General features: G+C 38.8%; 2 protein-coding genes across 7 annotated transcripts in view; both read left to right on the forward strand.

Annotated features, from left to right (window-relative positions):
• Nucleotides 1–9633, forward strand: part of USP3 (ubiquitin specific peptidase 3) — a 48383-nt gene extending 38750 nt beyond the window's left edge. For 3 of the 6 annotated variants that reach the window (XM_075045531.1, XM_075045530.1, XM_075045529.1), the window contains exons 10-15: nucleotides 469–575; nucleotides 742–822; nucleotides 1796–1914; nucleotides 2089–2202; nucleotides 2319–2386; nucleotides 3954–4688. In XM_075045531.1, coding sequence (XP_074901632.1) covers nucleotides 469–575; nucleotides 742–822; nucleotides 1796–1914; nucleotides 2089–2202; nucleotides 2319–2386; nucleotides 3954–4119 — 655 coding nt within the window. In that variant the 3' untranslated portion in view covers nucleotides 4120–4688. Of the gene's footprint in view, nucleotides 1–468; nucleotides 576–741; nucleotides 823–1795; nucleotides 1915–2088; nucleotides 2203–2318; nucleotides 2387–3953; nucleotides 8183–8684 lie in introns of those variants that run through there. The other 3 variants (XM_075045528.1, XM_075045533.1, XR_012652832.1) reach the window with 2 other exon arrangements.
• A 193-nt stretch (nucleotides 9634–9826) lies between these two features.
• Nucleotides 9827–13887, forward strand: FBXL22 (F-box and leucine rich repeat protein 22). The gene is made up of 2 exons (XM_075045540.1): nucleotides 9827–10318; nucleotides 13128–13887. The coding sequence occupies exons 1-2, from the start codon at nucleotides 9984–9986 to the stop codon at nucleotides 13471–13473; spliced, it is 681 nt and encodes a 226-aa protein (XP_074901641.1). The 5' UTR covers nucleotides 9827–9983; the 3' UTR covers nucleotides 13474–13887.
• Nucleotides 13888–15933: the final 2046 nt, after the last annotated feature.

Raw genomic sequence — 15933 nt, forward strand, 5'->3', positions numbered from 1 at the left:
AGTGCAGAAATATGCTTTAAGAAGTCAAAATTACTTGTAACAAAGGGTGTAGAATTAAAATAAAAATATGCTCAACCCACCTAAGAAGGAAGAATTTTTGTTTCAGAAACAACCTCAATTACAGGGTTAAAATACTGTACCCCTGTGGGCATCGGCTCTCCACTATAGAAATGCAATCAACCAGAATACTTTCAACACTGAAATTTTCAGCATCTGCTTAGAGCATGCGTGGCTCACAATTTCTTTAGATACAAGATAAAGCAAAAGTATTTCAGTAGCTAAATACTTGCACTGTACAATTCTGGGGTCAATGAAATGCCTGGTGTTTGAACTCGGTCACTGTTTGTTACACATCGACAAAACCGCTCTGCCTAGTAGCAGTGAGTTGTAAGCAGTAAACATATAAGAGATACTGAAAATTAAGCTCAGACATTCTGACTGACTTTTTCTCTGATGTGGTTTGTCTAGAAATGGAGCGTCTACTGTTGTCACAGCAATATTTGGAGGCATTCTTCAAAATGAAGTCAACTGCCTAATATGTGGGACTGAATCTAGAAAGTTTGACCCATTCCTAGGTAAGGTGCCTCTTGGTTTCAAAATACCAGGTGACTTCTTAAGGCAGAAAAATAAATCTGAAACTTGATATATTTTGATGTCACATGACTGAACCAGAGTTTTAGCCTGAAAAGATAGGGCATTGTTTTATTCAGCCCTAATTTTTTTTAATCTTTGTTTTCCTAGACCTTTCACTAGATATTCCAAGTCAGTTCAGAAATAAACGTACTAAAAATCAGGAAAGTGGACCAATGTGCACACTACGAGGTAAGAGTGCTTGGATAATGAAATCCTTACCAGGACTAAGAGTATATATACTCTTCAGAGTATCTACTTCAGAGGAGCCAGGCTTTCACCTAGGGTGTGACTTGGTGTGCATGCCGTCTAATTTTATGAGACTCTGTGGTAGAAGGTGCCAAAATAATTTTTCCATGCAGGTTTTACCCCAGTCACTGTGTATTGACATACTACTTTGATAAACTGGGGCTGCAAAGTGCTTCAGGAGGTCAGCTAAATATCAAGGAGGATTCCAGCAGAGGTTTTTCTTTGTGGTCAGAGTATTTCTAATGTATGCCAGTCTTTCCAACCAACACTCATCTGCATTGTTGCCTGTTGGCATTTGCTTAAGGCTCTGTGCTTAGAAGTATGCACCTTTGCGCATAGTAAGGATGGCTCTTGGGTGTTCTGCTTTTTGAACAACATAAACACAACCCTGCAAAGTTGGGCAGTAGTGCCGTTACTGACCTTGTGTTAAAGAATGTTAATTTTTAAAGATTTGTGAATATACTTGCTGCAGATTGTGAAATATTAATCAAAACCCCATTATTTTCTGTGTTCACTTTGTACCCAAGACCAAATCACCTTTAAAAGCAGAATATTCTTTGTTAGAAAGTAATTTCATTTCTTTTGAAAATAATTGTGCTGAATGTCAGGACAGAATCTTGTTTGAAAGATGGCAATTTCGTGAATGCCTTTTTTTCTTTTGAACTGCTTATAGCTGTGTTTTCAGGAACAGGGAATGCTGGATGTTAAAAAATGTTATTGTATTAAAACACATTATTACACAGCTTTTTGCTGCACAAATGTATATAACAACTAGAATGACTGCAGTAGATATGCACACCTTTTCTATATTGCTGTATTTGTTGTATTTCACGTTACAAAAATCACTTGATGTCATCTTGAATCAGGTTTCTTTGTGTGGGTGTTTTGGTTTTTTTGTATCTTGTTCTTTTTTTAGATTGTCTTCGGAGTTTTACAGACCTGGAAGAACTTGATGAGACAGAGCTGTATATGTGTCACAAATGCAAAAAGAAACAGAAGTCCACCAAAAAATTCTGGATTCAGAAACTACCAAAGGTTTGTATAAGCATGAAAAGTAACAGTGTGACAATATGTCAAAGGAAATAATGATTCAACCATTTACAGTAGACCAACACCTAAACCCCTCCCGTAGGCAACTGCAGATGTCTAGCACTAAGTTCAACCTCTTTCTCTAATGAATGTATTTTTTTATTTTTTTTAATTTTGTAGGTGCTATGCTTACACTTGAAACGATTTCACTGGACAGCATATCTGAGAAATAAGGTTGATACCTATGTTGAGTTTCCCTTACGAGGCCTAGACATGAAATGCTACTTGTTAGAGGTATGAAGACTCACCTGTACTTTCTGTAGAAATGTGTTAACTGACCTATGCCTTTACTACAAATTATATAGTAGGTGCTATTGAGATTGAAGAGTTTTCTGTCTTTTTAACCACAGCCTGAAAACAGTGGCCCAGAAAGCTGCCTGTATGACCTTGCGGCTGTTGTTGTGCATCATGGTTCAGGGTGAGTACATGGATTAAGCCTGCTTCTTGGCAGAGACCTCCTCCCCACTGAAGTACATGCAGAGTTAATTAAGGTTTTTCTGTCCCTAGTGAATGTCTATGTTTTTACTGTTGCAAATAAGCAGTAATTTATAAACTGACATGGAACTAAGCTAATCTGAATTAACTTCAGATAGATCTATACAGTTACTCCTATGAATGCCCACTGGCAGTCTTTGGGGGCAATGACTAGACGTGTGAGACGGAATGAAAATAGTCTAGTTCCTCTAGGAATGGAAAGCCCTAAACCAAAAGAGTGAATCAAGGAGCCTTCCAGAAGTTAGTGCATCATTTTGAAATCCTTAGTATGAAGCAGAAATGTTTTTTCCTCACTTTGAAAGGTGCGTGTATGTTTGGAACAACTGTAGGCTTAAGATTAGCCAGTGAAAGTAATTACCTGTATTTACCTTCTCTCCTACAGGAGTGAACACTAATAGGCATGCCACAAGGCTGGCTAGCCTTCATGTATTGAAGTAAAGTTGTTGGGTGTGGTTTTTGTGTTTTTTTTTTTTTCCCTTTTCCCAGCCCTGGTCAGATCTGTTGAGAGTAACAGTAGTAGGGACAAGAGAACTGTTTATTCTGAAAGAAACATGTTCTTGTTGTTTAGGCAATCACTCTATGGGTATGAGCTGTGAAAGGTGTTTTCTTAAAGAAACTAAACCCCATTAATCAAAACCTTGCTGGTACCTGAATTTAATTCAAAGATACATAACCAAAAGTTCTGTCCAGAAAGCCCCTCCTTTTGCTTTCTCTAGAGGAATGGTCTGGACTCTTTCTTAGGAACATCTGACTACTCAAGGCACCCCTTGTAGCACCACAGCACAACTGACTGGTGTGTCAAAGTCAACTATGGACAGCTGGTCATGATTAGAATGGAATTAGATGGTTTGAAACATTGAGTGCATGTTACAATGTGTAAGCAAGTGAAAGCAGGCCTTATCTTGGGGTGGCAGGGTAATGAAAACTGATGGGTTTGTAGTTCTGGTATGTTCTCAGATTCAAGAAATATGGCTCCAAGTCATGGATCTGTTTAAGATGAACCTGAAAAAATTTCTTTGTATTCTGGGATTAGTTTTGCTGTGAGTGCTTTTGATTGTATTTAGACTAATTGACTCTAGACCTAAATGGAGAAGATTTCTGAAAATAGAGCATAGCAGAAATTATTATAGCTAATGCTTCAATAATAACAGATAATAGACTTGATTTGTATGTAGGCAAACATGGAAGTACAGTGTTACAAGAAGTCTTGCTTGCACACAAACTGGGATGCTAGTAAGTTTGTATCAAAAAACCTTTCAACTCACCCCAGGAAGTGATTCTTTTCCTTAACATAAAACTTTAATTTGGAGAACTCTGAGCCCCACAGATTAAGAAGGGAAGCATCTTACCAACTGTTGTGGAGGGCTGACAGTTTCTTTCTTCCTCTGGTTCCTGGAAGTCTTTTAGCCCTAATAGAAAATGCATCAGAGAATGAGGTGGTCTGTCTCCTTCTGATTGTCCTTTCTTTCCCGCCTCCCCCCTGCTGACAGCGTTGGCTCTGGACATTACACCGCATATGCAGCTCATGAAGGCCGTTGGTTCCATTTCAATGACAGTACTGTAACTTTGACCGACGAGGAGACTGTGGTAAAGGCCAAGGCCTACATCCTCTTCTACGTGGAACGGCAAGCCAAATCTGGATCAGATAAACTTTAATACCTCCTTTTAATTCTTACTTATCAAGTCCACCGGACAAAACATTTCCATTTTTCCATAAATACTTGATCCAAGACTATTAATTTCATTGTGCACTTTTCAATTTCCTCTTGTGGGTTTTAGTTTTGTTGTGTCAATGGTAGCATTTGACTTACTGAACTTGGACACAAACTAACTTTTTTTTTTTAGTTATACCAGAAAACCTCAGCAGATTTTGATTTGCTGCTTTAGTTGTGATAACTCAATTTTTATATATATAGTTTCATGAAATACTTAGTTATTTGACTTTTTTATATTAATGTTTTCAGTTCTCACTTTCTAAAGGCACATTTACATCAGAGAAGCTTTCTGTCCTCCTTACAAGCAAGATAAATGTGCTTCTGATTATGAAGAGCAATACAACTTCATGCTGTTCTCACAGCTGTTATGTAGCTAGGATTTAATCTCTTTAAATCAAGGAATTGTTTGCACGTACTATTTTCCCTCGTGCAAGAAATTAAACAGCGACCTCTGAACAATCATTCTTTGTCTGCAGAAGAGAGGAGATGTGGCATCATTAAATAGACCAGGTAATTGCTGCTATATTGGTGTGTATTCAGGCTGCTGACTTTCAGGACTCATTGTAAATAAACACTTGGTTCAATTGTATCAATACTGCAGTTTAATTCAAGTATTCCTCAAATATACTCTGCCTTCCAACCCTTCAAATTTAAAAAAATTATTTTAAAATATATACATGTCTAAATTGTATTGAGATTTATGTTTTTTTAACTGAACCAGAATTGCTTTAGACATCTCCTGGTTTAGACTGTCATCCTGAAATTTGATTGTGAACACTTACTTGCTTGGAGACTTCCTGGCAATGGGACCCCAACCCTCCTTCCTGGTGGGAATTGGGAGTACAGCCCCAAAGTTTGGGGTTTATGAGAACAGTCTTAGGTCTAAATATATAGCTCCTGTCCACTAAATGGCTGCAGTTCACTTAAAACTGAAAGGAAGTGGATGGTGTTGCAGATCCTTTGCTTATGACAATTGTTTTATCAGTTTAAATGCAAACTAAAGGGAAGATGCTCAGTTTCACAGCACAGCCTGCCTGATGGGAGATGATGAGCCAAGACTGCTTGTTGACTGGAGCAGACTCGGGTAGCTGTAGTATTTATGCATTGGCCCAGTGCAGGATCTTTATTTACAGTCTCTTGATGAACAGTGGTGGCATGATACAATTTCTAAAACTTGGCTATGTAATGGAGAAAGACATGTTTAAAAAAAAGTAACCACATTTTAGCTGTACTGCTGTTCTGGAGAGTGGAAGTCAGCTAATATGATTTTAAAAAGGTGGACAGGAAAACCAGTATTGCAAAAGCCAGAAGCACCCAAAAAATCTGAAATTTGACAAATGCTGCATTTCATTTCTCTTCCCCTAGCCCATCCTGTCTAGCTAGCCCCTGTGTGCCTAGCAAGGAACTGGACACTCCTAAAATCTTAAAAGCACGGTAGGGAGAGTAGAATTTACTTAATGTAGAGTCACACAATCAAACAGCACCTTGTAGTTGTGATAACAGTAGAAGTCATCTGAAAACACATAAGAACTCAAGTAAAATGTGATTACCCTTTTTTAGTTAATGCTTCTGAAAGACATCATATAGCACATAATAAAAATTTCCCTACAGATTGTACCATAGCTCAACCTGGTGCACATGGAGTATCTCTACTTTCCTTGCTGTGGGTTACCTGCTAGCTGTACGCTGACATCAGTCAGATGTTTCCTAAAATGTCCTCTTTCATAGCTTTTTCACAGCATATTAAACCAGGCAAGAGAGAAATTGGCTTAATATAAAACTGCAGAAAGCATTCAGCATTGCTAATGGTATATGAATATATAAACTGTACACTAGTTAAAACCTATTGTGATTATTATTTGATACATTAAGTGACATATATATAAGGATGTTTTCTTTTACTCAAGCTGAACAATAAATAGAACTATTCATTGCTTTAAATTGTAGATAGTTTGTCACCTACCATTTCTCCGTTTCTTGCAGCCACAGCCTTTCTTCTAATCAGAATAGGTGGCTGTCATCATTTATACAAGGCAGAAAAAGGTATTTGACTGACTTCATTGGTGTGCGGGGCAAGTGAAGTATCTTACCACACGATTATCCTGAAGGGCAGGCAGCCTTACTGCTCACAGTTAGTTGGGGAGTTAAGTAGATTCCATCTATAGCTGCGTTTTGTCTGCATGCTACTTGGACTGGATTGCTTTAGAATTTTAGTTTTGAGAATACAAAGCTTAAAATACACAACTAGCTATGGGCCAGAAGCAGTTTAACTTACAGTAGTCAGGTGTATGCAGTGTTCTCGCAAACCAGTGATGTAAATGTGCCTTTCTTTACTTGTAGAAACTTAAATTTGTAATCTTCAGCAACATTCATTCACTTACTTTAAGCAGCTTCTACTTCTCCAGTAAATTTCTTGGGTCAGAGTTGTGTTCTCACTTCAGTATTTCCTTTCAGTAACATTTGCTCTGTGACATTAAGGTCTTGGGCAATGGTATCTATCCAGCATAGTCCATTTGAGACACGGCCATGGGAACACAATGCAATCACGTCAGGTTTGTTCTTGCAGCATGTGGTGGTAACGGCTCAGCCGTATGTTTTGCTGGAACAAGTACACTGTAAATCCTTTCCTAATTTAACTTTCTCCCACTGCAAACCCAGATGGACAGTATGAACAGTTTGTTGTGGCAACACAAGTATTTCTCTTCCTGGTGGAGAACTTTGCTTATCCACTGTATTCTATTCAGTGTGGTGTCAAAAGAAAAAAAAAAAAGTAACTGAGCACTGAACCAGTAACATATACTGCACCTGGCCTAGTATTACATTTTTAACCTTACTTGTATATCCTATATTTATCTACTAGCTTGGGGGGAGAGGGAATATCTCATTTCATTTAAGCCAAATGTTTCTTTTCTACTTACTGCTGATCATAGTACACACTAACTGGCAAGAATTTTTTTTCTTGCTTGTGATTGCTCTGCAAGCAACAACTGCGCTCTACAGTTCAAAGACTTGCATATTTTTCACCAAAATTTGTCTCATCAAAGGTTGTCCTTTCATTAGTAACTGTTTAGCCACGTATACAACTGGAGACAAGATTTATGTAAAACAAAACTGCAAAATGTCCAGCTCTCAGAATACTTCTGCTTTAGTGTGTTGTATAGTGAGCTAAGTGCAGCATTATGCGACGCTCTAAGGCATGCATTACAGAGCTCCTCATTGTATACTCAGAAGGTGCTTTCCGGGTGGTAACAGATGTCTGCCTGAGAGGAGAGTTTAAAACTTTCAGACAGGCAGGGACAGTGGACTTGTATGAAAAGCAGGAGGCCATTTACAAGGATTTTACTAAATCAATGGAAAGTGTAACACGTGGTGTTCAAAAGTTTCCCCAACAATGTTTCATTACTGATGTGTCTGTGTCTTACTGATGAGGTAATCAGCACCTTGAAAACTGATTCCAATGTGCTTTAGGAGATCCTCAAGTACTGTAGTGCCATAGTTGTAATTGTTTACCATTAAAATCTAGTGTGTAATTTTCAGTGAGGATAACTGACTGTGCTCATCTTGTGTGTTTCTGGGCGTTTCCAGGTTGAATGTGAATTCTCTCTCATTCACAGTATGTTTATGGAAAATGTGCCATTAAAGTGTCTCCTTTCCTTAGAAAATGAAACTCCTCTTGTCCTTCTACAGGCTTGCAGAATATCATTAGTGTAAATCCTCTGCGGAGTGGCAGAGTATTTTACCTTGTTCAGGGGAAAACAAAATAAAGCAGATAGATTGAAGGGTTCCTACTATTTTAAGACCTCTACCAAAACTTAGCCTCTAAACCCAAAGACGACCTGCTGTTCAATTTTTAAGGCTGTTAATTTTCATGTCAGAGTGTAGTAAGAGTCCATCCTAGTGATGGTAACCTTGTCATTCAAGTTTGCTCATTTGTTGTGTTTTTGGTTTTTGTTTTTTTTTTTTGTTTGGGGTTTTTTTTTTAATAAATTATATTCCTGTGTGTATGTACTGCAACTCTGAGCAGTCTTAACTATTTAAACCTGCTCAAAAATTAAGGTAAGTTCTGAAAAGGATGAAGGGACAAGAGTTGAAAATGCTAGCATGAGAATGAAGAACAACAACTGCTGGTACACCATTTAAGCTGCTGTTTTCCAGTGACCGGCTTACCTGGTATGTGAAATCATCTACTCTTCTTGTCCCTTTTGTGGCTTCATAAAGTACTTGTGCCACTGTCCATAGCCTGTTTTTGAGTGTGGGTGGGGAGCAGAAATCTCCTCGTTTCAAGGATAATATTAAGTGACAAAGGATATGAAACCAAAAAGACTGGCAACTGTTAAGCACTGCTTACCACGTATAATAGAAAATTACTAACTCCAAAGAATTAAACAGATCCATAATTGTCATTTTTTGGAGTCACTGTGTGTAAGCATACACATTACTCAAGCACAGATAGAAGCTAAAATAATTGTTGCAGACTGCAAACAAATTTTAAATCTTGTTTTTCAGAGTTGAATTTCAAACTACATTCTCGGGGTAAGAAGGAAAAGATGAACTTTGGTCCCACTCAACCCTGTCATATATTGAAACAAACCCAATTAAAATGCACAGGTACATAAAATCTCCCAGCTACTAAAATTGTGCAAGCCACTTCAAAAATTCCTGCAGGGATGTTTTGATGTTAAGATCTGCTACTTCACTGAATGTATTATTTTCCTGTATCGCCATCAGACAGAAGATGGGCATAAACTACCTTAATCTCGAGCATTTTTATTTCACAAACATGAAAGTTATAGGGCTGTTGTTGTTGCTTTTAATTCCAACCTGCCATTTGCTGTAGCTTTATTTTTCTTCTAGGAGAAACTTTCTGCTACAGTTTCTCTCATTACTGGAAAACACATGCTTTTATTCCTAAAACCAATTCTGTATATCCTTTTCCCACCAAAACTGCCAAGTCTACAGTAATAGAACTAAGCCTACAAAAACATAAACAACACAAGAAAACTTGTAAAAGTCAAGCTAATAGAAGACATCTATTAAAAGCACAAACCTACAAACAGCTAAACATAGACATGCTGTTCCTGCGTATCATTACTTTCCTCCATGCAAAAGGCAGGGAACCAGCTAGCTTTGTTTATTCAAACAACAGTGTGCAGGAAACTGCCCTAAGTCTGAGGCTTGTAAATTAAAGCTGCAGACTGTGTACACATGTTAAAGCACCCAGGGAATTTTTCAACTCATTTTACAAGCTGTTCATGAAATTTCATTATCCAGTGTAAACAGTCATTGAACATGAAGGAAAAGTGCAACCTTAGAAAAATCAGTGAACAAATCAAGGCTAAAATTGTACACTGCAAAAACAAACTTCTGCTCTGAAAGCCAAATCCTCCAAACTGGAGAGGCTGGCAAAGCTACTCCTTGCAGCTGTAAGCTACCACCCACCCCCGTCCCGTCCCGCCCCCCCACCCCCCCCACCCCCCCCCCCCAGTTAGGAACTAACTTTGCTAAACTTAAGGAGTGCCTACAAGGAAAGAAATCCCTTTTAAGGAAGCATTTCATTAAAGTCAAGTACTGCTATTCTACATGCCCATTCCATTCCCTTGTAGAAACAGAACAAGAGTTTCATGCATGCATGTGTCTTTTCCTTTCGCTGTTCTTAGCTTCTGCAGCAGTTGTTCGCCAAAAGTAAACACCATTCCACAACCATATATGTGCAACAGCCTTCTGGTGATTCTGAGCCCCCTCCAGCACTGCCGTTATTCTGCAAGGCCAGGAGACTGTCTTCTTTCTCCCACTCTCTGACAGGCTATGCATATAACCCAGCTGAATCGGGAATGCCTTTTACATCTATTTTCTTTTCTGGACAAAAATAGTAGGAAAAATTTAGCAAAAACATGTCACAAGTTGCTGGAAGTGTTTCAGGATCCTTTACTGTGGTCTTTGTTACACTTTCATTCTCCAGCGGAACTAAAGAAGGATAATTTTCTCCTGGGACCTGCTTTAAAATACTTATCCATCTGCTGGTATTCAGAGAGAGTCAAGGTGTGTAACATTGAGGACTGGATGAAAAACAATTTCCAGAAAGACTTCTGTAACAGGCATGAAAACACTGTCAATGATTTTTTACTAGAAGTTTGCAACAGGTACGTTCTTCGGGTGTGAACTTTTACATCTACTGTAAAGGTTAACTGCCTTGAAATGAGACCAACTGTCAGCTATTTACATCCTATTTATCTGAAATGGAGCATTAATTACGTGAGTGCTTTGACTTTGCAGTTTTAATATAGCGTTAAGTAAGTTGGTTTTATAGTGGCAATAGCATATACTTCATAGACTTTCCTTAAGCCTATTTCCCCCCCCCCCCCCTTTTTTTACGAGTTAATAATTAATATAGAAAAGTGCAGTACTGCCTACTAAATTGCTGCTTAACTGAAACATACCCTTCTGGCAATGCAAAGCATTGTCCTGGGGGGGAGGGGCTACAGGAAAGAGGTGCAACAAAACCGAGTTCATTAAACACATTACTAAACACCAAAATTTGTTTCATTCTAATAAGTAAGCATTGCTTTTGTACTGAAATTTAACTCTTATTATCTAAGCTTTTTATAAACGACAGTAAAGGAAAAGAAATACCACTGTGGAAAAGCACCTCTGGGCGCACACAATTTCTTACGACAGCTTTACTGCTACAAACCCACTCTTAAGAAAAAAAAAAGTTAAATTACATAAGGAGGAACAAATGGGGTAGAGCCAATCCTAGTGTTTAGTAACATCGAGGATAGTTAGAGCTGAAAGGGGCATGTCAGTACCTGTCCTGAAATGGCACACCTTTGTGCCACAGCCAGCCCTCAGCTTTGTGCCACAACATGGAAGGCAGAAAGTTCTATGTGGAAATAACAATTTAAAAAAATCCAACAAACTACAGGATACTGACAGGACACAGTGTCTTTGTGAGAACCAGCAACAGTGCAGTCTCAAAACAAGGACTGAAATGTAGGTTCAAAACAGAACGTTAAGTTGCAAGTATAAAATTTCAGAAGTAACTGTTCTAGAACAACTGATAAAAAATGTGGATTAATTAGCAAAGTATCATTAGGGAAGCACATCTATGCCTACAAAGGAGGGCGTAGAAGGAAGTATTCTCTCATTTTGGCACTGGAATGTCTACCATGAGGCCACTCTTATTTATTTCCATTTTTTTGCCATCACAAATTAGGATTGAGAAAGAGTATGCAAAACCACAGCTCTGCAGAAATAGTTTTAAGTGCCTTTTTCCTCGGCAGAATCCATAAGCCCAAACTGGTTCCTTGACAAAATTCAAAGCAAAGCCTGGGTAGTAAGCAATCTCCAAGTCCATAAAAATTCAGCAAGTGCCTTTCAGCCTTACATAGATTCATTTCCACAAGTTAAACTGAACTCTTATAAATGACAGTTTATTATATTGACACTCACCCCCCCATCCATTTTAGCCTTCCTAAGACAAGTTCCTGCCTTTTTTGCAGCAACCCTGTTGAAAGAATTTCCATCCAAACAAAATTCCTAGCATTCTCTGCAAAGAAAAATGGAAATTAATCAAATACACAGCTTTTCTCCCTGAGTTTGGAGTACTTTTATTCTGTTGGCGAAGCCACAAGCAATGGCAGGTCAGAGCCTTTCTTGTTCTTGCCTGCTTTAAAACATTTGTTCTCCTAACTGTTCATACGCATAAAGGAAAAGAGTAAAAAAAAGATGACGCAGCTGACATGAACATAATTACCTCTGCTCAAAAGGTGAAGTCAAGCAGCAGCAGGGGGGATGGGGTGGGCTGTAGAGAAAGAGGAATGTACAATGTACCAATTTTTAAGGACAAAAAAAAACACTGCAGTGATGGCAGAGCCCCTTGTTTGCCCCCACTGCTGTTGTACACCTCAAACCCTGATACAGGCTGTAGGCACAAATGTTTATATGGAAGTGCTCACAGGCACCATATCGTTCTTACAGGACGGAGGCAGGCTAATAGTTCTGTCCAAAGGTCTCACAAGATCAACATGAGCATTGCTGTAACCATTTCTCCCCACAAGAACAGAGCCTAAAGTCCTGTGCTAATAGAGAAACATGAAGCTGCGTTTAGCTAAATTGATGGATAGCGGAACTGCTTCTCCCTGGAGAGAGGTGTAAGCCAGAAACCAAACACTTTGTACAAAGGGTTTGCAGGTTAGTGCACAAGGGTCCCTGCAAACATGCCTGGTCAGTACAACTAGTAATAACTGGTCTGCTCCAGTTTTCTACACAAGGATAGTTAAAGTCATCAACACACTGACTTGGAACAGGCCTTTTCTGTACTTTCCCAGGTCTACCCAAGCAACAAAAAAGAAAGCTCTTAATATGATGCGTTGTTGTTTAACAGTAGAGTTCTTATCAGTTTCAATGACTTGAAGGAAGGTTTAAGAGTTGTGTGGGCTTCAAACATCAACACTCTTAGGTTGTAGCTGGCATCTCTTCAGTAAATCCAAGGAGATGAAATACACCCATTAATCCCTGTACAGTCAAGAGTGGGAGTGTCTTACTTGCCCATGCTCAGCATGTCTACACAGCAGCCTCTTCACTCAATTGTCCTCAAATTCAACCTGACTTGAATCTCATCTCTACTGGATCTTCATTCGCTGCGCTTGTCCAAGCGCAGCACCATGCAACTCCTTAAGAAAAAACAATGCAGCTGCAGCTTATACAGGCATTCACGTCCCCTTCTCTACTATGCCAACTGAGCTATAGATGTTGCTACCAACAGAAAAAGAAGGTAAGTTTTGCGATTAGTAAAGCTGAGCAAAAGATCTACATATACCCCCACCTACTCATGCGTTCTTGCCCCTCCTGTATTTTTCTAACTTGCATATTATTCTTAATGATACTAGCTTCTCCAAGCTCTATTATTTATTTTCCCCCTCATCTCACCTGTAACGATCATGTTTTCAGATGTCCAAACCTGCTGTCTCTGACCCTCTCTGGATGTGGCCATGTTACAGACGATTGCATCTTGCTTCTGCTCAAGAACTGCCCAAACCTCAAGACACTCAAACTGGAAAACTGTGTGCGGATCACTGACCAGACACTAGAAGCAGTGACCCTCTATGGGGGATCACTGCAAACGCTCCATGTGGATTTCTGCCGGAACATAACACAAACTGGTCTAGAGAGAGTCAGGGAAAAATGTCCTTCGGTAATGCTGAGAGCAGAGAGAAGTGCTAACATGATTCCAGACAATAAGCCAGAAAAAAAGCTGATGCTTGAAAAAGCATCAAGACAATGGGTTCAGCTTTAAGTGCAACAAATTGTATAAACTCAGTCAATGTGGGTTATTTTACTTCCACTCTCCTCTTGGGTTGCAATGCTTCAATGAACTGTGGCTACTTTCCTGTATTCTGGTTTAAGTCCAAACACATGGTTGATATGTTTTGTAAAGGCTGCACTGGGAAAAGGCATACATCTCCAGCAGGACAGTCTTAAGAGAAAAAACCTGTTTGCTTTCTGTTGTTCCCTGAAAGTGAGAAACCCTGCATTGCTGTCACAAAATGCTAGACCAGATTAAGGCTGAAAACTGCAATTTTGGTACCCTCTTGTCACAGATGAGTGGAATGCAACTCACTCAAAAGAGAGAAGTAGCAGTATGTTTTATTGAGGTAAAATAATAATTTGACAGATTTCAATAAATTTGATGGAATTTAACAAAGTTTAACAGTGGTTTGACAAAGTTCAGTAAGTTTGAGGGCAAGGTTCACCTTATTAATTACTGCATGGAAGAAACATGAAGAAAAAATGAGTTAGAACTGAGAATGATTCACACAGAGACCAGAGACACAAAGAATAAGGGAGACCCTCCCGTTGAGTCACAAGGTTCAGAGTGGACCCCCTTGCTTTCTAAACTCTATAGAGCCTAGGTGTGGCTGGATCCAATATTAGACTTGGTCAACGGTTTGAGTCTAACGGAAGAGATACAAAGAGTAAGGAGGACCCTCCTGTTGAGTCACAAGGTTCAGAGTGGGCCCTCTTGCTTTCTAAACTCCTCATGTAATGGGAAAGGGCACGAAGCCACAGCAGATAGAGCTTGGGTAACTGTATGATTTACACAAATTTCAGGAAAGGAGTGATAAATTTCTGTTATAGGATATATCTGTATGGTCGTTCCATCCACTAAGGGTGGTAACCACACCATGTAAGATCCTCCTAGCGAAAGCACAGTACCTGACAACCATCACTTCCTCAGTGATTAACATCTGTAGCTGATTTGTCAGGCTTATTTATTAAATAAGGGATGCACGGCAATACATGCAAAACACAGTTTGACCCTCTGCATAATGTACTTCGACAAGATACACCAAGTTATTTTTTAAAGTTGACACTAAAAGAAGCGCAATATGAACTAGCTGACAGTACTAACCCCACAGGAAAAGACAGTGACTTAACAACCCATAGCTTTAAACGCTAAATTAGGAACACACTACAGTAGAGATCTTTATACCTGTTTCTCACTGCAAAGGAAAAAAAAAAAATAGCAATTTTCATCCCAAACCACAAGGCTGTCACTTTCCTGCATGCTGCTCTGCTACATGGAAGTGAAGCTTTTTTTTTGTTTTGTTCTTTTTTTTTATGAAGGGTTGCTATGGCATCATCTACAAAATTTGACACCAAAGGTTGGCACAGTTTTATTCTGCTGTATAAACTGCCTTGATACAACACACTGCGATTTGGTCATGGTATCAAGTACTCGGGACTAGTAACATCACATTTCAAGACTCTTTACGCACTTACAGATTTTTGCCTGAGGAAAGGTAAACGTTTCTGGGTGCCACCTTACTATGTCAACTGTACTGCAGTAACCTGTCAAAAGTTTTATTTGTCGAGTCTGTTTCAGTATAACAATACAGAAAAATCACTGTGATCATCCAGTTTGAATTATTCAGGCACCCCATCTCAAACTTTGTGCTTTACTCTATGTGGGAGCACATCCTCAAGTTCTGCTTTCCGTTATTTTTCATTTTGGTCAGCAATATGAAGTCAGAATTCTGACTCCTAGAGAGCACACCATAATATATAATCCTGCCCATTCTTGCTGACTCTGCAGCTGAACTTGTATTTACCTTAAATCTCTCTCTCCCATTCAATACAATCCACTGAAGAACTTTATACTCACTAAGAATGACAGATAGTTAAATCTGGCTACCGATAACTTAGTTTCCCCTAGAGGACCAGATGTCAGTTCAGCTTAGCTGTCAAACAGAAGGCTGCATAACAGACCAGTTTGACAAACTATGGATCCTGAATAGTTCCAGCTTAAATCACAATGAAGTCTACAGCAGCTTAAATTTAATTTTAAATTAAAACCTTACACAGAGTAGGAATACCTGAGTGTGTGTATCCTTAAAATTCAAGCAAATTTAGAAATACTAACTTTTGGAAATACTGTTCTGTCGCATAAAGACAATCAACATTTCTGTTCCATTACATAATGATTATTCAAGACTGTCACTACAGCAATCTATGTACATATACCATAGTAAGCCTGTTTCTCATTTACATGAGGGGCTCTGCAATTGTTGATAATTAATCTTACTGAACTGGTAACAGAACACTGATGAAATCTGCTAGTTAAAAACACATGAAATCGAACTTGCATCGCTGGAATTCAAGTATATCAAGACTATCATGGTTTAAAATAATCCAATAGCTTTGTTGCATTTTAACAGTAGCTTTGCACACTTACTACTTGTCTACATTTTAATCT

The sequence above is a fragment of the Buteo buteo genome, chromosome 13, assembly GCF_964188355.1.
Source record: "Buteo buteo chromosome 13, bButBut1.hap1.1, whole genome shotgun sequence".
NCBI lineage: Eukaryota > Metazoa > Chordata > Aves > Accipitriformes > Accipitridae > Buteo > Buteo buteo.